Here is a 26426-nt window from a genome sequence, read left to right as displayed (position 1 = left end):
TCTGTGTATATAAAATCTCCCCACTATATTTTCCACCCAATGCATCCGATGAAGTGATCTGTAGCTCATGAAAGCTTATGCTCTAATAAATTTGTTAAGTCTCTAAGGTGCCACAAGTCCTCCTTTTCTTTTTATTCTCAGATTGGAATGCTAATAGTTAAATGGATCCACAGTAGCACTGAAATGATGGCACAACAGGCTAAGCGTGGATCATGTACAATCAGCTCTCCTACTGGAGTCTTGCTTTTCCATTCTGTCATTACTTTCCCCCAGGTTGTTTGGGTACTGTTCAAAACTAGGCAGCACTATTCTCTAGTGGAAAAAGAAATTAATCTCTTGAAATGGCCAGCAGTACTGTGCATGACTGATCTCATGTTCTTCAGCAGAGGACCGAGGCTGCCCCCACCAAGCTTTTGCAGCACTTGCAGAAAAATGGGCTATGAAAAGCTGCCTCTTTGTTTCTCACTATTCACTAGGAAAGAAATTACAACCCTTGCACTTCTTAGTGGGTGGAGTATCTCTTGGAATGAAAAGAGCAAATAAATGTCTTGCCCTGAAAGCCTAAATTGGAGAGGGTAGGAGGGACTGGACACCAGATTCTGCATAGGAAGCCAAGCATCTGACAAGGAGTGTTCTTTTTGCCATAGGGAAGAGTTTGCATGGAGGAAAGTGGACCACTTGTGTCTGAAAAATAGGAATCCAGCCACCAGCACCTTCTCCTACCATTACTGAAAGAGAACTTTGTGGCAGACATCACCTCTGCCGCATCTTGGTCTTCTGATAACATTGAGTGACCAAGGCAAAAATAGCCAGTGATTACTCCTGGGCCGTGCTAACATCCAAAATGCACTTTCCCACCGATAAAGAAAAGGAGTACTTGTGGCACCTTAGAGATTAACAAATTTATTAGAGCATAAGCTTTCGTGCGCTACAGCTCACTTCATCCGATGCATCCGATGAAGTGAGCTGTAGCTCACGAAAGCTTATGCTCAAATAAATTTGTTAGTCTCTAAGGTGCCAAAAGTCCTCCTTTTCTTTTTGTGAATACAGACTAACAGCTGCTACTCTGAAACCTTTCCCACGTATGAAAGCAACCTTGTTCCTACATTCCCTGTAGGCGTTATGGTAGGAGAGTGGACAAATTCAGTAACTATACACTTCTACTATACACTGGAACATCTAACGTGAGTTCAGACTCCATCTTTTCAAAAGTGTGATTCTCCACTAGAATAAAACCCCATTCTATTGCCTCTTGTGATCTTCTCAATTTTAAATGTTATTCCATTTCCTGTTATTTTATTTTTCAAAGATCTGATAACAGCCCCAGAACCAGTAAGCAGCAGCCAAGACTTTCACAGGTGACTAGTGGTTTTGGGTGTCTAATGTACAAACAATGTCCAACTTTCTTGAAGGGCCTCAGCACTTCTAAAAATCAAACCCTCATAATGTGTTACAAATTGAGCAATCTCCCCCCCATCCACCATCAATCACTTCTGAAAATTATAGCCTATATTCCTGCACAGCTTGCTGGCTTACATGCGAGTTAAAGGGACAATACTTTCCTGAATCCAACTTTATTTTGAAACAAAACTGTTAGCTAAATGCAATTTTTCCAATTTGCGGGCAATTTTGCACAAGCATCCCATACCACTCTACCACATTAATCCTGGGACTTTCAATGGGACTACAACCAGTTGGGCACCTCACACAGCTTGCAAGTCTGAATTCTTCAGCACACAAGCAGAAGTTCTGCAGCAACTTCAGATCAGAGGGTTTTTATTTACTGAATTGGGTATGAAATGTATTTTAAAAATATGTACTGAATCTCAATTTATTCTAAGCTATTCCTACTGTTTTTCCAATGACAACACCTAGCTGCATGAAAGGACTTGTCTTCATGTACAATGCTACAGTGGCACAGGGCACACCTGCACTGCTGTGCCTACGGGAGAGCTCCCATGAGTGTAGTTAATCATCCACCTCAAGGGGCAGCAACTATATTGACAGGAGAAGCTCTCTCTTTGACATAGCGCTGTCTCCACAGGAGGTTAGGCTGGTGGCACGACATTGCTCAAACTACATAGTTACAGATATAGGCCTGTAGTATAGACCTGCCAAAAAAGTTATCAGAGCCTTCTGTTTTGGCAGACAGAGGCTTTTGACACCTAAAGGTGTGGCAGTTTTGGATGAGCACATTAAACTAGATGTCTTTTCTAAAGACATGAGCAATGAATAGTTAAGTGCTGATTTTTATAATCACGAAGTTTGAATTCACACTGAACATGGAGTTGAGCATTTCACAACACTCAGCTGTTTCAGGTTGCCTGCAGACTATGGCAGGCATCAATGCAATAGTTTACAACTGGTTTGCATTTTCAAGGTTAATTTTTCCAGCACTGACAGCTAGACAATTTTAGAAAGGCACACCAGCTAAGAGTTTGAGGGTAACTTTAGTCAGTGACTCCCCTATGAATTACTTTAAAGATGGCTTGAATTTACTTTCTAAACAACCCTATTTAGCCAGTAAGCTGTAAGGCAACAGCACTGCAGAAAGCAGGAAGGCATGAAGAATTTTAACCCTAATTGTTTAAACGCATTACTAGGGGAAAAAGATGGAAAAATGTTTGAGAGCATACTTAAAAAGATGGCAGCTGTTGGAGGTGTGCAATAGTAAAAGCAGGTGCAGTAGTAGCAGCAATATTGGAGCAGATGAACAAGCTCACAATCTAAACTGCAAAAACAGTAAAATTTAATCACATGCCTATTGCCATATAAACATGTACTGCAAGCTTCAAATGTGTAGCCTATTACAAGGCCTCTTTCTCACAGACTTGTGATCCTGCGTTTTATATTTTATTTTCATCTCTTATGGACAACTGTACAATAAGACAATTGTTTAACAGTACAATTATTTGCATCAGTTTTTAACCTTTGGTGTTAAGACATTTTTTCTTCCTCCAAATACCTGTATTTGAAACTTAAGGTAACCTGACAATGCTCATTTGTCTACTAAAACACCAACTGACAAAAATACAAGCTCCCCTGGTTTAGATAATTATCAATGCCTTTCAAAAAAAGATGTCCAGTCTATCTTAAACATGTTGTTCAAAGGGAAATATACCTAGCTCTAATTGTTTCTCCAGAGTTAATATTCCCAAACTAGATTTTACATATGAGGAAATGCATCCCCAGGGATCTAGACATTTAATACTTAAAAAAAAAAAGTTTATTTTTTATTGGAAGGGGGAAGCACAGCAGTGCCATGGGTTTTTTGTGGACCCCATGAGTTTATTTTTTTTAATGCCTAATTTGCATCCACAATTACCATGACTGACTGAATAAGCAGCCATTCCTTTATGGTTATTGGGATGCAACTGCATTTTTTTAAAAATAAATCAGACCCTGAATTAATAAAAGTTTTAAAGCTAACCTGTGCAAAGAAAAATAAACTGGTGCCCTTTCCTTCATGACATATATAAAGGCAGCCCAAAAGACTTAAGGCAAAGATTCAAAAATTTGTGATGAGTGCTCATCCCTCTCTAGCAAAGGAAGCCCCACCAGCATGCCTCAAGTTGCTCACCTAAACTAATGATATGGATTGTTTGGTAGCAGAATCTTGAGTACTGAAAAACATAGCCACTGAACATAATCAAGAATCCATTGGGCTGACTTTGGTGATCAGCTGACAAGGTGAATTGAAAGGGGTGTGGTACAGCTATTCATTAATTAAGACTGTTTAACAAAACTGACCATAATATAAAGAGAACATATGGGAATCGGGAAACAGCTTTACATAATTAAAGAAAACGTACAAGAATAGAGGCAGATATAGAACTAAGCTGAGGTATTATTCGGTAGTTAATGTGTTCTAAATCAGACATTTCAAGAGTTCTGTTAACCTTACACTTGCTTAACAATTATGAAATGCGAAGACTAACATCAGAATGTAGAAGAGAATTACTCGTAATGTACACAGTACAAAGGTTCCTTGTATTATATGTAACTAGCCACTTCCCATCAGAGATCTAAACTATGTCAAGCAAAAAACTGGATTTTGCTTAATACTCCAGGAGTTGTGCACCTTTAATGTACATATCAATATAGAAGTCTACAACCCAAGGACCTAAAACTCTACAGCAGCACTCTTACTACAAATTGTGTAGACTCAAAGCTAAGTCCACCATCCAGAACTTCCAGACACACTAATCACTAAACTCCCGGCCTAGCTGAAAGCAGAGTGAAAATTTTTTGCATCCACAATACCTAAATCAACTGCAGAAGTGGGGGGAAGCTAGATTTTGAGGAGGTAGATACTGGGCAACAGGGAACACACACACTGGAGTTTGGGCGCAGAGGATAAACACTAGGTGGATATTTTGCTTAACAATCCTGCCAGTCACCTTTAAGTTTTAGAGTTAGTCTCCTCCATCCCAATTGAATGAACAAGATAGAGCTTCAGTTGTTTCTATAGAATCTAGTTAAAATGCAGTGCTGAACTCAAAAATTTGTATAGTACTTCACACGCAGAAAGTTAGTATCTTCTTTTCAAGCCATCCTTTGTCTGGACAGTTAGGTCAGGGACAGGCAAACATTTTCAATGACCGTATTTGTAAACTGAAACCTACCTGCTTTACTTACTCCACTTTGCATCTATCACACGTTCAGTCAATGTAAAGTTTAACCACCATGACTATGCATCTTCACCAATGAGAAAGATGAGGGATGGCATATAGGATTATTGATGCTTGAAAACTGGATTTCACTTCTACCTTATATTGGCAAAATAAGCAATAAACGTGTAATACAGAGTACAAATGCAATACAGATAACCTAAAGATGTACTTAAAGACAAGATTCCATAATCCAAACTAATTTTCTTAGAAGGATCACATCTGGAAATAATCATTTATGAAAGATGCTAGCTGGCAGAAGGGCACCAATAACTCAAAGGATGGATTTGAACATTCCCCAGAAGTCCTCTACACCTCATTTTAGATTCATGAATATTGCCTCTGACTCTCCGCCTCCTACCCCCCAAAAAAAGATTTAAAGGTTGGAAAATTAAGTTGCCTATGCAGAAAACAGTAAAACAAAAAAGGTTCTTGGGTTTGCAAGTCCTCCCCCCCACCCCACCACTGTGAGTGGGCAAAGTGGGCAGTTGCTTTTGCTTAAGTAAATTACATTTTCAGTTCAGAGGGACCATTTTCGCAAACTGTTCATGAAGGCTGTCAACATTACAGAGTTTTATCAACAAAAGTTATGCCACTCCCGTTAAATCGCTGTTGTGTGTCCATGCTAAGCTCCTTGTGTCAGCTGAGCACATCCACACTAGCAGCTCTTGCACTGACACAGAGAGCAGTGCACTGCAGGTAGCTATCCCACTTCAACTCGCCACGGGTGCTTTAGGAAGGATTTGCAATGTCTCATGGGGCAGGTACAGCATCACGATGCAGGTTCCTCAAGCTCATGATTCATTAGGCATCCTACTAGGTTGCCATCTGTTTTTCAACTGAAGCATATGGGGGACTGGGAGTATGTCGGCATGCTGTCTTTAAGTTCAGACAGCAGCTAGAAGCAGCCAGTCCTGAGGCACAGAGACACCCTCCCTCATTAGCTCCCACCTGGCTCTGCACAGCACAGCAGTTTTACACATACACACACACACGACTCTATGTTCCTAGTACAGGAGACAGCAGCATTCCATATTAATGATTTGCTCTTTGCTGCCAGAGCTCTCAACTGTCAGAAATTCCAGAACTTCCTGGAGCTTTGAAAGGGAAGGGGCACATGCGTGCAGGGCAGCAGAGTTCCAAACAGTCAGCAGAAATAAAAGGAGTACTTGTGGCACCTTAGGGACTAACAAATTTATTTGAGCGTAAGCTTTCGTGAGCTACAGCTCACTTCATCGGATGCATTCAGTCCGATGAAGTGAGCTATAGCTCACAAAAGCTTATGCTCAAATGAATTTGTTAGTCCCTAAGGTGCCACAAGTACTCCTTTTCTTTTTACGAATACAGACTAACATGGCTGCTACTCTGAAACCTGTCATTAAACAGTGAGCAGAGCAGTCATGGCAGGCACTGAAAGATACTGGGGGAGGCCAGTACTGCCAATATAACCAACAACAGCATCTACACTGACACTTTGTTGCTTTAATTTTGCCGCCAAAACTGAAGAGTTTTGTCATCAAAGTGGCATTGCAGTGTGTACACCTGCTCTGTTTTGCTGACAAAGCTGCCTTTTCCAGATAAGACTCTGCAGTGTAGACAAGGCCTAACAGTAGCACAGGAATGTTTGTTCTGCTGCAGCATCGACACCCACGCTTACTTCTTGGAAGTGGACAGTTACAAAAGCCAAACAGCCACTTAGTTCACACTTCATCTATAAAGGAGATACTCCTCTCAGATGTTCCCATTAGTAACCTTTCATGCTCCAATGAGAACAGCTCTAAAAATGGCAATTAACACCTTTTTCTTAAAAGCTAACATTAACATCTGCACACACTGAATGCTTGCTGGCCAAGACCACTTTTTGAGGTGGTTAAAATTTGTGTTGCACTAGTTATCCTTAGATTTCCCAATATGCATCCATTGTTCCACCGCTTTCTTCCAGTCACTCTGTAACTGAAGAAGGGAAATGTGTTAGTACATTGTGTATTGCAAAACAGTGAGGTAATGTAGTTTCTTCTCCTTAAGTGGTAACTGAATACGTTTAGGTTTAGGCTAGACTTCAAGAAGCTGAATGCTCTTCAACCACCTTTTCACACTAGAAGAGATTATGGGAAAAGCCACTAGGTTGGAACATTTGAGCGTGCCCCAAGACATGCACAGTATCTGGAATGTGCAAACGTTGTAACTTACTGAATTAACAATAGGGCAAAGCTTTCAGACCAAAACTGAACTGGTGATGCAACCGTGGGAACAAAAACATTGCAGCTACATGTCCCTCTACTAATTCACTTCCTGCTCATGAAATGATCTGCACTTAATCAGCAAGGGATTTGGGTTCCCTGCAACATTAGGACCATTATTAGAATACCACTGCATTCTGGGACAACCATGACTACAAGGAGCGATGAGCATATCAGTTGGATCAAGACACTGTTTATAAGAAAATCATTTCAAAGTAGAGGCAAATTACTAGTTGCATTAATGTCCATTGCAATGGTTTCCTCCATTAGCACAGCTGCCATTATTGGAGGAATGGATTAGGAAAATGAGGTGTATGAGTGCAAATTGTGTATATTAAATCTACAGCAGGGTGCAGTAGACCTCACAATTCTTAAGTGTGACATCTTTTGAATTACAACTGGTCTGTTACATACTAGATACGTCAAGGTATTTGACATAAGCAGCAACTCAATTATCCAAAACATTAGGAGCTTGTTCAATTGCAAAGAACAGAACTGCTCATTGCAGTAACTGAACTCTACCAGGGCATAACAATTTTTGTAATACATCTAATATAGCTAGAAAATTAGATCTATTAAGCCAGATGATATGAAAGATGGAGAAGTGAGCTCTACCAGCAAGATGCTTTGGCAATAGCCTGGCAAGTAGTCCAAGCTGCACCACTTACTTGGCTCTTTACTCTTGATTGGGGAATTCATGTCCTGATCAAGACTCTGGCTTTTTGTATATTAAGCTTCACCTTCCCTAGCCCCTAGAAGAAACAAACATACCATCTCTTCAACTCTCCAGTCCCCTCACTGATACAAGTGGGAAAGAGGACTCAGCAAGGAAAGAAGTCTGCCTCTTAATGTCAGAAACAGAAGTTTGAGGAGGTGAGTAATGTATAGGGTAGGATCAATGTCTACTTTTGCTGATGTTTGTAAGCTTTCCTAAACAGTGTCAATTTAAGAGTTTGTTCACCTGCCAGGTTTGGAATTACCGTCACTGAAACATACTTAAAATGTCAGTCTCACACTAGAGATGCGCCACAAAACGAAGCAGCAGTTGAGTATTTTTCCAGATTCTGCAATCCTACTCTGATTTATTTTGGATGGTTTCATTAACAGCCATTAAGGCTAGAAATCTGTCTATTTGCCACTGGCCAGATTTTTTTTTGAGCCCTGGACTCAGATAAAATTAATTCTGTACTAAACCTTCCACAAGAGGATTTCAGAGCACTTGACAAAACAGCTTAGCCATTTACCAAAGTTGGTACCTTTTATAGGTAAGGAAGCCAAAGCCAAGATTAAGTGGTTTATACAATGGCACAAAGATCACCTGTAGCCAATCTGGTAATAAAATTGGGTCTCCCAGTTCCCAGATGTACCTTAACCCTGACCCTGGGCTCCAGTTAGTAGTGGTTTAGAGCAGCAGTTCTCAACCAGGAGTATGCAGAGGTCTTCCAGGGGGTACATCAAGTCCATCTAGATATTTGCCTAGTTTCACAGCAGGCTATAAGAAAAGCACTAGTGAAGTCAGTACAAGCTAGAATTTCATGCAATTACTTGTTTATACTGCTCTATACACTGAAATGTAAAATATTTATATTCAAATTGATTTTATAGTTATATGGTAACGAGAAAGCAAGCAATTTTTCAGCAAGAGTGCTGAGACACTTGTATTTTTATGTCTGATTTTGTAAGCAAGTAGTTTTTAAGTGAGGGGTATACGAGACAGACTCCTGAAGTAATGTAGAAAGGTTGAGAACCACTGGCTTAGAGATGTTAATACTAGTCCTAACGGCAAATCGAAATGGAGATTTTTAATTAATTTTACTTTTCCAGAGTCACATATACACAAACAAACACAGATTATATATATGTGGGATATAAGGAATAGGAATGTTGACTAGCCACAACTTTTTGTTGCATCCATTATACTGTCCTAGATAAGTAGTGGGAAAGAGTAAATTAGTGCAGGAACAAATCCTAGAGTAAAACAATATTCTAAATTAAGTGTATCCTAGATAGTAAATATTTTCTTCCTCATGTCAAAATAGCTTTAAGTAGTCAAGATAAATTACAAAGCAACATAACATTCTGATAGGGAATTGAGAAGCTATGTAATCCCCTGGAGGCTGTACTTTTTTAAAATGACAATTCCAACACAACAATGTGAACACACGCAACACAGTAAGTCTCAACTGTCAGCTAAAAACCCTCCAAAAATTTTTTCCTAAAATGAATAGTGAAAGTCACATGCACAAGGCTGTACCTGCTTCCCTATTTCAGTTTTTTAAAAGCAGCATTTGAGAGAGCAAACAAGAAGCCAATGTTTTCTGCAGGTTCTCATTTATAGATTTTTCATGTAGTTTATTTTAAATGGGAATGTCTCATCTTTTCTATGCTTTAGATTAGGTTTTGAAGTATACCCAGGATCCAAATTTCAGAGTAGCAGCTGTGTTAGTCTGTATTCGCAAAAAGAAAAGGAGTACTTGTGGCACCTTAGAGACTAACAAATTTATTAGAGCATAAGCTTTCGTGAGCTACAGCTCACTTCATCGGATGCATGATTCAAATTAACTGTAAGATGTTACTTCAAATTAACATCTTTGCTACTGCAACTGTTTGGTTGCAAATTTTTTGGTAAAATTGTGTTAGAGCAATAATCCATCTACTTTTATGCTTTTTGGTGGGAAGCTATTTGTTTCAGTGAGCCTTTCATCCTGATGCAGTTGTCCCAGCAAACTGGAAACATCTGTTCCTGTGCCTGCTGGGCCCGATTAAAGGGAATGTGCACTGATGTGACAGAGGTAGGCTTTGTTATGTTAAACAATAAGCAAATGACCTGCAGGACTTGAGTTGTTTTGCTTCATTTGTTTGTTGTTCCACAGTTTAGTCAGAGAACCTCAGCAAAAGCAAACTCAAAAGATCTTTAGATATTAAATTAAGCTCAGTCATATAATTTTGGATCAAATCTTCATAAAGGTGGCAGCACTGGTTAAAAATTAAAGTTAAACTGCAAAAGCAGCATGGCCATTTTCTTTTAGAACAGGCTTATTTTGGCTTAGCTTCGTTAGCTCAGGAGTAAATTTAAATTAAAGCTTAAAAAGTGAACTCAAAAACCAAAATAAGCATCCATACAGCAGTTTGTGCTAGTTTAACTACTCTTTACTGAACTCTTAGAGCTAGCGCATCTCACATAGCCCAAATGCATACACAGAGGCCTCGTCTAAGTCCCTCCCAGTCATCCTTGCCACTTCCAAACCTGCTAAAGTACTTTGTTCAAACATCCTAGAAATTTTGCTTTCAAGCACAGAAAAAGGCACGGTTTTCACCCCAACCCAAGAAGTGAGATCAAAAAAGTTTGAGCATGGAAAAAAGGAAATTTCTGTAAAGTTACAGTGCTATTATAAAAAATTACCTTTCCTACGGTTATAGCTGCTGTCACTTATCCATGCAGACGTGTCAGAACTGTACCTTGGACCATCATGCCTTTGAAGGTAATCAACCTGCAACAATTAAAACAGGTATGACAGAGCTAGAACAGATTTAAAATGGTTATCCAACCTATAACTGTCCCGGTCCCAGAAAAGTCACAAACTTGGGTTTGCAGATTAATGTGTTTCAAGTTCTACTACTTCTCTTTAAGTGGTGGAAGGTTCACTGGCTTGGAATGGACTGGAATGGCTTAGTGATAGGTTGCATGGCTTATGGATTCTCATTCCTTTCCAATGGTGCACTGCCATGTTAAATCCATAAGATGAACGGCAAATTTATTTTGAGGACTAGAGTAGTAACAAGGTTTTTTTAGTTGGAGGTCTTCAAGTCTACTATATTCAAGAGCATCTTTTGAACTTCATGGCTCTACCTGCGACATGACAACTCACCACAGGTTCTGCCACTTGTACTAGAATTTCCCCATATAATGCAGTTTCACAAAACTAAAATAAAGTCAGGCATCCAACTAAACGTCAAGTTTGCAATGGCTTGCTTGAAAATGCCCAATATCCGAGCTGATATATTTGGCAATCTAAGCCAATTCCTGATTTCATCAGGATTTTAATATTTGTTAGAAATATAGTATATGCAGCTTGTTTTAAGTGTCTTCAATGAAACATACTGGGCATAGAATTCCCCCTCCCAACCCTACTTTGCAACACATTGTGTCTACGAGCTGCATTCTTAAATGCTTTAGTTTCAAAATTGATGCCATACATGCTTTATATCCATAAGAAGAAATGTTGAATTTGGAAGACTTCTAATGCTTTCCAGCATTGCTTTTCCATAAGATATTGTTTTAAATACAGAAAGCACTTCCATTGCCATGACGTACAGCATGTCTTACTGTACTAAGAGGAAGGTAATTTGGTTCAATTCTGACAGACTGAAAAACTAGTTTGCTTTGCTTACCCATCTTTGCTGTTTCACAGGCATTTGATGCTTTAAATCTGTTGTGGAATGCTGAAAGATTCACTTGTTTTTATGAAGTCATAAGCCTTTGAGAAGTTGGAGAGAAAGACTTCTTTGCTTATCTTATTTTCTCCATTTGCCTTTGGAATCAAAGATGGTCCTTTAAAAGTGAGACACTACACAGAGTTGCAAAAATTTGAAACAGTATGAGTAAGCATCGTTTTGTAGCTTCTTTGATGGAACTGGTCAAACCTTTTATTTACAGTATTCTGTAGTTGACTTATTACATGTAAATGGTTTATTTTGGGGGAGAGGTCCTTGCAAATTCCCAGCAAAACAGTAGGAAGGCAAAGTATGGTCAGCATTATCCATTTGCTGTTTCTGGTTTAGTGACTGAATGGAATCCTGATTTTTTCTTTACACAAGGAACTGAAGAAATTTTGATCTGGGAATACTGTGTGATTTCAGAATCAAGAGGAAACTGAAATTTCAATGTGGCACATCCCCACCACCCTCCAACCACAAGTAACTAATTTGTTTAGAATGAGAGTTTGAATGTGTAGAACGATCCATCTCCATTTTAGATGGTTAGATGTTGTGTGGAAGATCTTAGAACTGCTTGTTCCATTCATGAGGAAAATCAGATGGGAAGTGTGGCATTTCAGGGAAACGTTTACTTTGAAAGTTACAACACTAGTACACAGCTCAACTTTTATACATTTAACATCTGCTTTTTGAAAGAAATGTTAACAATTTTGAAATGAAATTAAACATTGTTTTAACTTTTCCTCACAAAAGCATAAAAATCATGGAGGGGGAAACTTAACAGGCAACAATAAAAAAAGGTAAGAACAACTTTTCCTTTTAGTAGTCCTCTGGTAGTAAAGATAGAACAACTTCCACTTGGGTTTGTGAGAAGTAATCTGTCTTGGTCCAAAAGTTTATGATTGTTTTTCAGTATCTGCTTCTGCCTCCACCCCTATCAGATCGGCTTCCTCCACGGCCACCACCTCTGGGTGCTCCGCGGCTTGAACTGCTGTATGAATCACGGGGAGGAGGGTAACCCCTTTCCATGGAAGGGGGAAGACCTCTGTCTTGTCTTCCAACACGATCACGACCACTTGAGTAGACATCACTTCTGCTGCTTGAATAACTTTCTCGACTTCCATATCCATCTCGTGTACTGCCGTAATCATCATAGCGACTGCTTCCACCATAAGATGGCGGGGGCCCTCGTGCAGGTGGAGCACTACGTGAGTTACCTGCAGGGTCAATGGTCAGGTAATATGGCAACACTATAAGTTATATATAACAATTTAAATCTGAATTTACAGAATTGCTGCACTAAAGTTTACTGTTACTTTTTTGTATGAATTGAGTATGAATTGAGACTTTTTAATATAATCTGCCATGTTGGGACATTTATAGTGGGGGCTGTGTATCAAGCAGCGAATGAATTTAAAGACTGTTTGAAAGGACTGAAGACGGTGTTTATTTCAAGCAGGCTCTTTTGGGGGATATTCCAGAACAACTTGTTATTTTTAGAGAAGAAACTCAGCCATATTTTCCAGTGATAGTTGCAATTCTGAACTGTAGACTTTGCTTCGTTAGGTTATGGCAATCATTTGATCATCTTGTTAAATAAACTAATAACTGCATTCTCACTTTCACTGTGGGGAGAAAACTGAGTGTGATGTTCCCCCCCTTAAATGCAAGCAGCCTAGTAAATCAGGATTAGGAAGCCTTTACAAACTCTGCTACAGCATCCTCAAAATGGGTCCTTACCATAACTCTCATATGAATCTCTGTAAGAGCCTCCACTTGGATGATCTGAATAGTCTCTATCGCGTCCACCACCATAGCCATCACGATCACTATAAGAAGAAAAACTGCTGAGACTTACTACAAATCAGTGTTGTGATAGAGTGACTGAAGCTGAGAAAAATACAATGCTAGGTACCTGTATCCTCTAGAGGGGTACTCATCACGTGAGCTGGAATGACCATAATCACGGTATGCATAATCTCTTGGAGGCGGAGCATAATCTCTTGTATCCCTGGAACTTGGATAATCTCTACTTGAATAACTAGAAAAAAGTGATAGTTATATTATTTATGAGGTATCATAGGGCTGGAAGGGAGCTTGAGAGGTCATCTAGTCCAGTCCTGTGCACTGATGGCAGGATTAAGTATTATTTAGACCATCCCTGACAGTTTATCTAGCCTGCTCTCAAAAATCTCCAATGGAGATTCCACAACCTCCCTAGGCAATTTATTCCAGTGCTTAACCACCCTGACAGGAAGCTTTTCCTAATGTCCAACCTATTCCGCCCTTGCTGCAATTTTTCCTCCCTCCTCCTTCTAACAGCCTTGCATATACTTGAAAACTTATGTCACCTCTCAGTCTTCTCTTCTCCAGACTAAACCCCCCCAATTTTTTCAGTCTTCCCTCATAGGCCATATTTTCTAGACCTTTAATCAATTTTATTGTTCTCTGGACTTTCTCCAATTTGTCCACATCTTTCCTGAAATGTGGTGCCTAGAACTGGACAGAATACTTCACTTCAGGACTGATCAGCATGGAGTAGAGCAGAAGAATTATTTCTAGTGTCCGGTTTACAACACTCCTGCTAATGCATACTAGAATATTTGCTTCCTGCCCCCCAAACTGCGTTACACTGACTCATATTTCGCTTGTGATCCATTATGACCACCAGATCACTTTCCACAGAACTCCTTAGGCAGTCATTTCCCATTTTGTACATGTGCAATTGTTCCTTCGTAACTGGAGTACTTTGCATTTGTCCTTATTGAATTTCATCCTATTTACTTCAGACCATTTCTCCAGTTTATCCAGATCATTTTGAATTTTAATCCTATCCTCCAGAGCTCTTGCTCCCAGCTTGGTATTGTCTGCAAACTTTGTAAGCTTACTCTCTATGCCATTATCTAAACCACCGATGAAGATGTTGAACAGAACATGACCCAGAAAGGAACCCAGCGGGAGCCCACTCAATATGGCCTCCCACGTTGAATGTGAATCACTGATAACTAAGGTACTCTCTGGAACAGTTTTCCAACTAGTTATGCACCCACCTTATAGTAGCTCCATCTAGAGTGTATTTTCCTAGTTTATGAGACTGTCATGTGACAGTATCAAAAGCCTTACTAAAAAGTCAAAATATACCACATCTACCACTCGCCGCCCCCCCCCATCCACAAGACTTGTTACCCTGTCAAAGAAAGCCATTATGTTAGTTTGACATGCTTTGTTCTCGACAAATCTATGCTGCTACTTATCACGCTATCTGCAAGTTGATTACTTAATTATGTGCTCCATTATCTGTCTAGGTACTGAAGGTAAACTGACTGGTCTGTAATTCCCCAGGTTGTCCTTATTTTCCTTTTTATAGATGGGTACTACATTTGCCCTTTTCCAGTCCTCTGGAATCAATCTCTTCTTCCATGACTTTTCAAAGATAATTGCTAATGTCTTAGATATCTCCTCAGTTAGCTCCTTAAGTATTCTAGGATGTATTTCAGCAGGCTTTGGTGCCTTGGACATCTAACTTGTCTAGATAATTTTTAACTTTTTCTTTCTGATCCTACCTCATTTTCTCTGGTATTCACATATTAGATGCCCGATTGCTACTAACCTTTTGGTGAAAGCTGAAACAGTCATTTAGGACTTCCACCATTTCCACATTTTGCTATTGTTCTCCCCCACCAGCATTGTGTAATGGGCCTACCCTGTCCTTGGTCTTCCTCTTCCTTCTAGTGTATTTCTAGAACGCTTTATTGTTACCCTTCATGTCTCTAGCTAATTTAATCTCATTTTGTGCCTTGGCCTTTCTAATTTTGTCCCTACATACTCGCATTATTTGGTTATATTCATCCTTTGTAATTTGACCTAGTTTCCACTTTGTGGGACTCAGTTTCAGATCATTGAAGATGTCATAGTTAAGCCAGGGTGGTCTCTTACCATACATCTTTCCTATGCAATGGGATAGTTTACTTTTGTGCCCTTAATAAAGTCTCTCTGAAAAAACTGCTAACTCTTGAACTGTTTTCCCTTTTGACTTGCTTCCCATGGGATCTTACCTACCAACTGCTTGAGTTTACTGAAGTCTACCTTCTTGAAACCCATTAGCTTTATTGTGCTGTTCTCCCTCCTACCATTCCTTAAAATCAAGAACTCTACCATTTCATGACCACTTTTTCACCTAAGCTACATCCACTTTCAAATTCTCAACCAGCTCCTCATAGGTGAGCATAATTCTTTGCAGGCAAAATTAGAAATCCGAACCCTGGTATTAAGCTTTAACTATAATGCATTAATTTTACCTGTCTTTTGTACTATAACCATCATCTCTTGGTGACATGTAGACATCTCTCCGTGATGGCATTGGCTCTCTGCGTGGAGGACCACCATAACTATCTCTTCCACGTGATACCGGAGCTTTAAAGAAGTACAATTCAGGTAAATCAACTGTTTAAAAATGAAACAAGCATGAAGGACAGCTGCTGCAGAGGAAGTTCCTCAATGCAAAGTTGTATTAACAGCATAGTTCAGAGTTATTTAGGACATCACTTTGCTATAGTCTGCATTCAGTGCAATACTGTTTCATGGCTCTGCTGCTCAAAGTAAAAAACAGCAGTAGAGGAACATCTTTAAAAAAAGTCACAGATCTGAAAGTTTTGCTGACATGAAGAGACAACAGCTACACAAGCATAAACATTATGCTAACAAAAAAAAAATCAATTTGATTTAAAGCCACTGGTGATTTGTTACAGACACGAATAAAACCAGCCTCGTTATTCCAGACTACCAAAAAGAAACAATGAACAACTCCTTACCTCTCCCTCCCATTCCACTACTGCTACGCACTGGCCCTGAAGGTGCAGATCTTTTAGGTGGAGGTCCACCACTTCGTGGAGGTGGCCCCCTCTTCATTGGAAGTGGCCCCCTAGAAGAACCTAAAAAGGTAAAGAGTCAGTCAACCGATCATTTATGTGAAGAACTAGAAAAGCCATTTTTTATATTGCTGCAATTTAAATGGCTAAAATTTGAGATGCTTAATCAGAGGCAAATCAGTACCACCAAGCCAGAGCACGAGTCTGTAGAAGGAACTTGGAGACAAGTGGAGAAGAACTGTAACACTCTGGCCACATACATGCCCCCTGAGATTCCATAATGGCCCTTTTTTTGGTACAGCAGTCAAATCTGGGAAGCCCCAGTCAGGAATAAAAGATGCAGTGTGACCAAAGGAGGAAGAGTAACGTAAATCAGATTACATGATCACATAGCCTAGATAATGCACAAGTCCACTGTTTCCAGATATTGTGGCCAAATAAGGAACAGAGCAGCTTAAAAGCAGATTTTACCACATCCTACCCTGGAGGTTGTACAGGACCCACTATACAGACCTCACAGAACTGCTTTCTGGCTGTTTTGCTTCAACTACACCCCAGATAAGGGGCTACTTGCTTCTCCGATTAAGAAAGCAGCTTGCTGCATTTGAGTCCAGTATCCAGACAAACACTAACAAAATCCTGTGTGCTACTCTTAACGTTTTCTACATCAAAGGATAACCAGTCAAGTATCTCTCCTAAAAGCTACAGCTCTAAACAGCGCTATATTAAACAAGCAATGCTCAAAGTTTGCAGATCCCTATCTTGCCAGATAATTAAGCTTGACCCTCAAAGGATCAATCCCTGAAGTCAGCAGCTATTGCTTATTGAGTTTTGTCTTCTGGCAGTAAGACTGCAAAGTGTTCACTTTTTTCCCAGCTGCCAAGATGACTTTCAAACCAGGACACCAGGAAGCTTCCTTCCTCAATTGCAAGGCAGGAGTTTTGCTTTCTGTTTGAGCCAAAAGTCAAGCAGAATGTTATATGCAGAAAGGAATCCTCACACACTAGAAGGTTTAAGTCTAATTACTGAGCCAATAATTTGATTCAACTGCAGAGTGCACATTTTCATCTGTTTTTAATCTAAAAACAAGGAATACTTTATTCAGTGGCTTGATTTTTCAGAGGGATATTGTCACCTTCCAAATCTGACGGTCTTGCATGTTGTCCAAGTATAATCAGATATGTAAATACATACCCAAGTGACTCCCTCTTGAAGGTGGTCCTCTTGCTCCACTTCCGCCTCTTCCACCTCTAAGGCCTCTGGGAGGACCTCTGCTTCTTGGAGGGGGTGGTGGCCCACGTCTACCACCACTTTCAAAGGATGGCTTGGTTGCTTGTTCCACTTTAATTGCTTTCCCATCTAATGACTAAAAAGAGAAGCTGCTTTACTCAGTGCTCAGTTATGCTTCTATGTCTTAAATAAGCAACTGGGCTAGATTGACCACTGATCTGATGCAGTAGAGCCATTCTTAAGTTCAGCTTCACTGTTACTGGGCTTTTACATTATAAATTAAGTAGGTTTGTAATTCTAGAACAGCTCTGAATCTTCAGCATGCTGGTATAAACAACTGGGAATGTACTCAGAAGGAATAAGTTCTACAGGAAGGTCCTTTGCTCCTGTGACACTTAATGGAAATCTGCAGCAATTTCAGAAATTGGCACTTTGATATTTCTGTGGTGTTTAACTTATAACATACATCTGTTTTAAATAATATGTGCTATGCATGTACTACTCTCTCCAGTTTCAGTTTTCAATAAGCCATGGGATTTTTGTACCAAACTATAGTGGCATCAGAAGTTCCAGGAATGAAGCTTAAGGTTTGTCAGCTGGAGCTTTTGGCACATGGGAAGGCAGCTGGATGCATTCACTTGATGTTTCTGCTAAGATGATCAGCTGTGAACTAAATTAAAGTTGGCATGAAAACTAAAGGCAATTTCAGAATCATCACTGAACTTGGAGTTGGTAGCCTGATGCAATAGTGCAAAGGTATCTACTCAAAAATGTGACAGTTTATGTTGCTTTCAAGGTTCTCTGAAGCCACTAGAGATTTTTTTTTTCTTTTTTAAAAAGCAAGAGCTGATTCTAGATCTAGATTTAAAAGGCATGGCTCTACAGAAATGGGTGCCTTGTGTGGCCATAATACAAGCTCAATGTTCAATATATTCAACAAGTAAACTCAAAGTTTTACAGCTGCTTTGTTACCAGCCTATTATGTGCTGGGTTATCACAAGTTTTGGAATCAAAGAGTCAAGAGTCCTTAAAGGATTTGAGCCTATCTACCAGGACTGCAGGCTCTGTGAAAGGTGTGTTATTTAGGTTTCCGAACATCTACTCTGCCCAGAACTCTAAAAAGGACAAAAGTAGTTAGGATTACAGTGTTAAATACAACATCTCATTAAAGAGAATCAACTTGATTATTTTAGTTCTCCCTTTCTGCAGTTAGTGATTCTGAGGCCATTGTTCACCAGGAAAGAGATGTTGGCAGCCTGTAGGTGGTGACATCCCCTTACCGCCCGCAGCTTTGAAGCTTTATAGAAATTAGTTCCCAATGGTGCAGTACAAGCACTCTCCCATAGCTTCTGTTGTGCAGAAGCCTGTAGTCTTAAATTACCCAAGAGTCCAACTCAATCTGTTGGATACAAACTGGAGACACACATTGGTAAACTGGATTGTTTAAGTTCAAACTACGACAAGGCATCTTCAAGGCACATGGAAAAGTGATCAGTTGTCATGATGAGCTGAAATATTCTAGAAATGGAAGCAAGTGTTTTGATTGGTTAGTTTCAACTGCATGAAGATGCCATCACTTCTTGGACATAGTTTGTCTGAAGATCACTGAAACAGAAAGACTGGAAGCAGCAAGCTTCATCATGACCATTCTCCCGGCTCACTGTAGATTCCTGATACCAAAATACCTCTAAATGCCAGATGGTCAATGAAATTCTGAATACCTGGAATGCAAGCTATAAGTGCCCATTATCACCTACTCCCTAATGTGTGGTTTTCCTTCCCCACGTTACTTCTTTCCTATCTTTTTGCTGTCTGTTCATTGAAAGCCTGGCTTACTCAGCCAAGATATCACCACCTTCTGCAGCAGGTGCTGTGAACCTGTGACCAAAAAGGCCAGCTGCAAGTGCCTGAGACAGTCCAATGCTAGTAAGTTTGCAAAGGTCTTAAGTAACTAATAGGATAATGTGCAGAGCCTGTGTTTTACCAGCAGCTAGGATGCAAGTGAAGAAAACAAGCATTAGTGACACAAGCTGCATTATTTTATCTTTCCTTTTATTTTTCCTACGTATGAATAAGCTTCTTGTTTGATTCTAAAACAAACAGAATTTAATTCCAACAGCTCAAGACAATCTAACGAACAGTCTTTTTGGGATTAGACAGCTAATATAATCTTTAGTGCCTTCTGGCAAAGCTCAAACAAGGGTCTATTCTATAAAAAGGAGACTACAGCTGAAAAACCATTAAAAATAAAAGCCTTAATTTTAAAGCCTTAAAGTTAGGGAAATACTTGATTTTTTCTCCTCGTGTCCGTAAAAAGGTCAGAAATTTAAATAGTGGTTACTACAATGGCAGCCAACAATAACTCGATATAAAACCCCAAACCACCTTTAACTGTTTAGTGTTGTATCCGCAGAACAAGGATTTTACTAACACCTTTTTGCTTGCTGGGCCCAAGACAGCCTTTTAGTTGGATCATGTCTTAAACTTAATTTATAAGCTCTTTGGGGGCAGCGATCACCTTACTAGTTTGTGCAGTGCCTAGAATAGGGACCTGGTCTCTAGATACTCTGCAACAAATACTGATGTTCAGAGCCATGGTTATAAAAGCCATACAGTTGCTGGTGTACTGCCTACACAGCAGCTGGGAATGGGCAATCGGTATAACCCTATAAAAGGTTGACTGGGGAGGTTCTAATTAAGTGAGGATTAGAGAATTACCCTTGGACAACAGCTGTAAAGATTTCCAAGAAACAGAACCAAGGTGTGCTATTAATGCCTAAAACCCTCAGGTAACACCATGCTAGCTAAAGCATAAGATGTCAGTGGATTAGTTTGTGCATTGGCAGGCATTTTATAGACACGTCATTCTTCTTATAATGCTCATTGGTATCTGCTTCTGTAGTCTGACTTCAACTTCAATTAATCAAAATGGGCAGGGATGCAAAAACTGTACATACTTTCATTAGCAGCAAGGTAACAGGTCCATTGTTTCCTGATAGAGCAGCTAGAAATGAGCACTTGCTATCATAACACAAGGCTGTCATACTGTCCTGACACTTTGTATTATGTGGTCCTTGACTGAACGGCAGAAAGGATTTTCAAGTTCACTTGATGGCTTGCAACCAGACGCTCTTATACAGAGTTTGGCTTTCCATATGTTTTATTGACCATGAACAGTCCACTTTCTCAGACCAAACAATGCATCTGCAATAGTTGGTACTAGAAAGGCTCAGCCTACTGATGACTCTAGGACAGCCTTCAGTAACATAATAAACACTATACCCAAGTCACCTATGTTTGGACCGTATGGCACTACCAACCACTGATGCAAGGATCTCCTCTGCAGGTAGGCAGAGGTCATACTTAGAATCATAAAAATGTGTGACTGGAAGTGTCCTTGAAAGATCATGGAGATCACGTTAAGCATGATCTCAGGAAAACTGCACTGTGAGCACCTTCATTACGACCATCTGGCAAATGCCTTCTTTAGTAGAAAAGCCTTGGCTAATAGAGCCAAGGATCGTTCCAGAGAAGAGTTTATCTGTAGTGATCACCATCTATGAAGAAGCAATGATACTTTGTGAGCTAATCTGACTACAGTGTAAAAGTATATGCTTTATGCCTGGATCTGTTTCCGAGTGAAAAAATAGGGATAAAAGCTTGTGGTACTACACGTAATTTGAACTCTGATGTAGTTGTTCAGTTTCCTTAAATCCATTATGGGATGAAGACAGTTTCTTCAGAATGATGAAGCATCTATGAAGTAATTTCTTCTGTACTGCTTGAACATTTCTTTTGACGTCCATCCTTATTAGAGAATTCAGTTTTACCCCTGAAAAGCAGATCATGTGAGATTTCTGAAAACTTGTAGGAAAGAAGCTAGGAGGCAACACAGGATGGAACTCAATCTCATATGGACCAAATAGCAGCCCAAACCCAGTGATCGTGGTAACTTCACTCCTCAAGGATGAGAATCACTCATCCCCAACAGAGAACAAAGCAAAGCTATCTTGACTCCCAGCAACTATCAAAACTTGAGACTTATTAGGAGTGTAAAAGGCAGAATAACTTGACCAATCTGAAGTGTTGTGCTCTCCTTTGTGCTGTTGGGAAGACTTGGACTTGAGATGATAGAAAAACAAAAGCACAGAACTCCCATGCTTCCTTTGGCTAGGAGGGGGTCAGCCAATAAACTACTAGAGACCTGGTTTAATTTTTTCCCCCCAGAGGTCAGTCTTGCTGTATCCTAACAATCCTGTACCTGGTTTAAGCTGCTACTTCCTATATAGAAAGCTTCTGTTGCTTTCCTACTTTAGGAAACCATGGAACTGAAGAGGCCCATTTATGTTCCCATGGCTCTGGCTCATGGGAGCGCTGTCCTATAGAAAGCCTGAAGGAATGCACGTGTCTTTTCTGACCTAAGGTGTAGAGGAATAGCATTACAGAACACCAGTATTCAGATATCTTCCACAACGTTCAAATGACTAAAAGATGAAGAATGCAGTGTGGTAGTTGTGTTGGCCCTAGGATATTAGGGAGACAAGGTGGGTGAGGTAATGTGTCTCAAACAGAAACTGGTCCAATACAAGATATGTCTCACGTACGCTTTTTGTCTCCCTCTTATATACATATACACATATACATACAGATACGTATATATTAAAAAAAAAAGCAAGCAGCACATAAGGTACCACTTTACCTCTGTTTTCCTCTAGGATTGACCATAATTGACCCAGAATGCAGTGGATCCAAATTTAAGCAGATGGAGGTATTTTAACGGTTCTGTGGCCCAGAAACTAAGCAAGCTATTATTACAAATCTGAAGTTTTTAAAGATTTCCCAGGTAAGGACCTCCACTCCATGCACCTGCAGTTTACCACAGGAAGAAGGAATCAAAGGTTGTTGGACACTTAGGACCACCCTTCAGAACATTAAGGGCATTGAGAGGATGCTCATACAACCCAAAGGCACCACTTTATAAAGGTTTTAAGAGTTCAGTAATGCAGGAGGTGCATTCTAAAATAGCATGCACAGATCGCCTCAAAGAAATACAATCAAACATTATATAAACAAGCCACTATTTTAGCTAATACACTGAGCATTTGTTCTAAAAATTCCAAGTGTGGCCAATCTTATATCGTAATAAAGACGACCTAAAGTAAGAACAAGCAATGATTTTGTTTTAAGAGGAGTTTTAGAATAGTACTCTATACACATTGTCTAACGATCAAATCCTCTCAGCCAGTCACTAATCTCCAGTGCCTCAGCAGTTAAAGCATAAATTATTCCAAGCCACTCTGGTTTAAACAATATTTAAGACGACTTTAGAATTGTGCTACATAATTCTCAGTATTACAACAACATGCATATTTTGAAGTAAATACTGGAATAGCACCTTTAAGGAACTGTCTACAAGTCAGTAAGAGATTGACTGCCTTTTAAGTCACACAAGTGTAAACTTTGACTCAGAAAGACTGCTCATCTCTGAAATGGTGGCTCAAGTTATTGTAACGCTAAGTTGGGCATAGGCACCAAGAACACATGTTCAAACAGTTACCACACACCATGCTATAGCTAGCTTTTACTGTTTATGTCTGATTCTCACTGTGAGACAACATAAGGCAAGAATTGAGAGCTTTGCTGAAATTAAATGTTTTAACTAAGAACACTACCAGCACATTGATGTTCCATTCCCAGGATTCCATAGATACTTAAAGACCTACTGAAACACTGCAAAATATAATGCTTAAATCACACTTTTAAGATATGCACTCAAAACATATCAAGTGATTCAGTATAAACCAAATAGTGAAGAGTGCCAAATGACAACTAAAGAACTCTAGCTATGGAAGACAAGTAATATCAATACAGGCTTCCTCAACTGCCCCACCAATGTGTCAATTGATTTAGAGGGGACACCTCCAAAGAAAAAGTAAATTCAGTCCTGCTACATAGTTGTAGAGTTTAAGAGGCTGCAAAAAAGGAGGGCTGTGATGCTGGTCAGCAACAGCAGACATCTCCCACAGAGAAGGCATCTGCAATCAAATTTGCAATACCACCCTGGACTACATACTAGCCTGTGACCCATAGATCAAAGGCTATGTATCCCCATTACTACTTTGGGCCTTTTCACTTATTTTATAAAAAGTTGACAATGCATAGCTACATTATTTGCATATCAGTTTAAATGAAGCCATTCCATCCTTTCTTATCATCAAAAGTTACTGTTCCTAGTTAAATTGCCAGATTTGAGAAAGGTAACAACCATGGTTGCATGTATGCTCTACTATTGAATGATTTAGCTGGCAAGCCACTTTCCTTTATCACACATCTGGTACCTATTTGACAAATTTAGGAGTGCGCTTAATAAGCGGATATCCTTTATCCATATCCTCTAAGCAGGAACAAAAAAAATCTTGAGTAACTGTCTCAAATTCCAAAAACAAATGGAACTGTTTTTCTTTAACTTCATATTTATCAAAATATGTCAACACAAACTCCCATCCTTCCAGATTAAGAAATTATATTTGTATCAATTCAGTACTGTAGATGCTGTTTATAATCAAATTTAGACTTCGATTAAAGTTATGTAGCTTTTGGCTTTACAAACAGATAGCGTAAAAAATTTGTATAACAAAAAGCTAAAAACTCCATCTGAAAGGCATTCTGATTCTCAAAGATACATAAATTAGCTTCCCTCTTATTCTCCGGAGCAGGAAGCTTCCCACCCCAATCCTCAAATCCTGGGACAGGAAGAGAAGCTTTAATAAATGCCAGTTCTACAGGGGTAGCAAAGATTATATCCAGCATTGTAAGTTTAGCAGCAGAAAAGAAATTTGGTCATTTGTTACAGTAGAACTTGTCTCTCAGGTCTTAATACAAATCTAGTTTGTAAAAGCACACGGCTATTAAGTTCAAATAATTAATACTGACACTGCACTGTAGTAGTGATAGAATAAGCATGATCTATCAAACAGAGATCATACCTTTCCATTCATATCTCTGGCAGCATCCTTTGCATCTGCTGGGCTCTCAAATGTGACAAAAGCAAATCCTCTGGATTTGTTGGTTTCACGATCCTTCATCAAGAGAACTGTAAACATAAACCTAAATGTTATTCTACTTTTTAGAAGTCTCACAGCATACCTACCCCTTACAACGTGCTCAGAACTTCTTAGAGGACTATAAAAGCAATATCATTTCAGCTGATCAATGCCATAAGATTCATCACAGCACAACTTTTAGTTAGTATCTATTTAGAAAAAAAAATTATTTTTTTTTACCTTCCACAATGCGCCCATATTTGCCAAATACAGCCTCAAGAGCTTTCTCATTTGTCTCTGTATTCAGTCCACCAATGAACAGTTTCCCAGGACGATCCGCTTCAACCATTTTGACTCTAGTAGGACCTATTAAACATAAGTTCCATTAGTGAGACATGATGGCACTAGATTTGAGAAGAAACTTTAATTCTCTTTTGTAAGAAGTTGTGAACTCCAGAAAGTATTTCAAACACACACCCTCCCTCACCATACAAGAGTGACTTCTAACCAAGTCAGTTAGAAACTTTAGAGACTGAGAAAGAAACAGAGACCATCATTTGTATGAAAGAATGAGATAGCTGGATACAAAATACAGCATCAATTTTACAAAACAATATTCATAATTAGCACCCTAATAGTATTTCTAACAGATGAACCTATACATTTGAATACATCTAGAAGGAAACCATGCTATAAAATACAGTGCCAGGATACAGAAAGGGGGGGGGGGCAGCCCTGATGAGACCGTAATAAGCCGTGCTTTAACGACTGCTCATGATGTAGGAATGATGTTTTATGGGCAGAAGGAGCAATTTTTAAATCCTATGGGGAAAAAAAAAGCAAAATCCTTTACCAGAGGGAAAGCAGCAGGACCCTCCAGCTACGTTTCAAATGATGCAAAACAACAGTAATTCAACTGTTACTGTTCAAGCTTAGTTTGGAAACCAGGGTACGTTTTTCAACAAGTTGCGCTTCGGCCGGCCCACCCACGCTGCAGCAGGGGCCGGGTGTAAACCGCGACGGGAGGGCAGATGGGCGTCAGCAGCTCGGGGAGGAACGTGCCAACGCTGCTTCATCCACCCCCCCCCCCCCACACACACACACACTCCAGTGGCGGGAAAACCAGAGCGCCCCCCCCCCCCCGGAATACCGAGGGCTCGGCAGCCACAACGCGGCGCGGAGTCTGCTCGAGCGCCGCGGCCGGCGAGACGAGAGCACGCGGGACCCGCAGCCAGGCACAAAAGACAGAGGCGCGCGAGCCCCGGGCAAAGCGGAGGGGGGGGGGGAGGGCAGGAGCGTTAGACCCTCAACCGTCTCGCGACGCTGCCACAAAATGGCGGCCGCGTTTGGCGGGGATAATCTCCCTACCGGAGAGGCGGGTCGCCGCAGGAGGTGCACTGGGAACTACCAGACCACGTGTGGTCGGCCAGGCCTCGAGCCACCCCGAACGCAACAAAGAGCCGCGCCGCGCCGCGCCCCTCCCCCCAGCGGGCGCGCCTACACACACACGCCCCGCGAGGCCCAGCCAGCGGGACCCGAAAATTGCCGCACACCTAAAATGGCGGCCACCGCTCCTCACGCGGTTGGACACCCCGAGAATCCACCGACCGCGCGGGCGCGGCGCCAAACCGCAGCGAGTGCCCGGCCACCCCGCTCCAGAGCGGGAGGAAGTTTAACTCCCCGACGCAACGTCGGGACCTGACTCCCCCCGCCCCTCTAAAAACACCTTTCTTCCCTCTCCCTTCGGCGTCCTCTTTCCTGCCCTCCGCTCCGCTCCGTTCCGTTCCCGCCGGCCGGCGCTCACCTCCCCTCCAGTTCCCGTCCTCGCGGACCGAGCTGCAACTGCGCAATGAGAGAGCGAACAAAGGCGCTGCAGGCCTTTATATAGGTGACGTCACCGCCTCCAACGCGGCGGCGAGACCCGGATGCAGCCGCCAG

General features: G+C 40.6%; 1 protein-coding gene and 1 non-coding gene across 6 annotated transcripts; both read right to left on the bottom strand.

Moving 5' to 3' along the window:
* Nucleotides 1-6365: 6365 nt before the first annotated feature.
* On the bottom strand, nt 6366-26424 carry RBMX (RNA binding motif protein X-linked). Of its 5 annotated transcripts, XR_006274269.1 has the most exons (10): nt 26293-26423; nt 24729-24854; nt 24432-24538; nt 17410-17581; nt 16159-16278; nt 15646-15760; nt 13263-13388; nt 13088-13176; nt 10314-10401; nt 6366-6623 (listed from the first exon to the last, which is right to left on the bottom strand). XR_006274269.1 is itself a non-coding variant. In XM_038417280.2 (9 exons), exons 2-9 carry the CDS (start codon nt 24835-24837, stop codon nt 12257-12259), a joined length of 1161 nt encoding a protein of 386 aa, XP_038273208.1. In that variant the 5' UTR covers nt 24838-24854; nt 26293-26424; the 3' UTR covers nt 11957-12256. The 5 variants fall into 5 exon arrangements, 4 of the variants coding, with proteins under 4 accessions (XP_038273208.1, XP_038273211.1, XP_043348352.1 ...); XM_038417280.2 differs by lacking the exons at nt 6366-6623; nt 10314-10401 and adding an exon at nt 11957-12564 and having other exon boundaries at nt 13088-13191; nt 26293-26424; XM_038417283.2 differs by lacking the exons at nt 6366-6623; nt 10314-10401 and adding an exon at nt 11957-12564.
* Nucleotides 24606-24679, bottom strand: LOC119861981. Its single transcript, XR_005295096.1, has one exon. It is a non-coding gene; the product is annotated as a small nucleolar RNA SNORD61 (small nucleolar RNA).
* Nucleotides 26425-26426: the final 2 nt, after the last annotated feature.

The sequence above is a fragment of the Dermochelys coriacea genome, chromosome 9 (genome assembly GCF_009764565.3).
Source record: "Dermochelys coriacea isolate rDerCor1 chromosome 9, rDerCor1.pri.v4, whole genome shotgun sequence".
NCBI classification, from domain to species: Eukaryota; Metazoa; Chordata; order Testudines; family Dermochelyidae; genus Dermochelys; species Dermochelys coriacea.
This window is presented reverse-complemented; position numbering and strand designations above follow the sequence as displayed.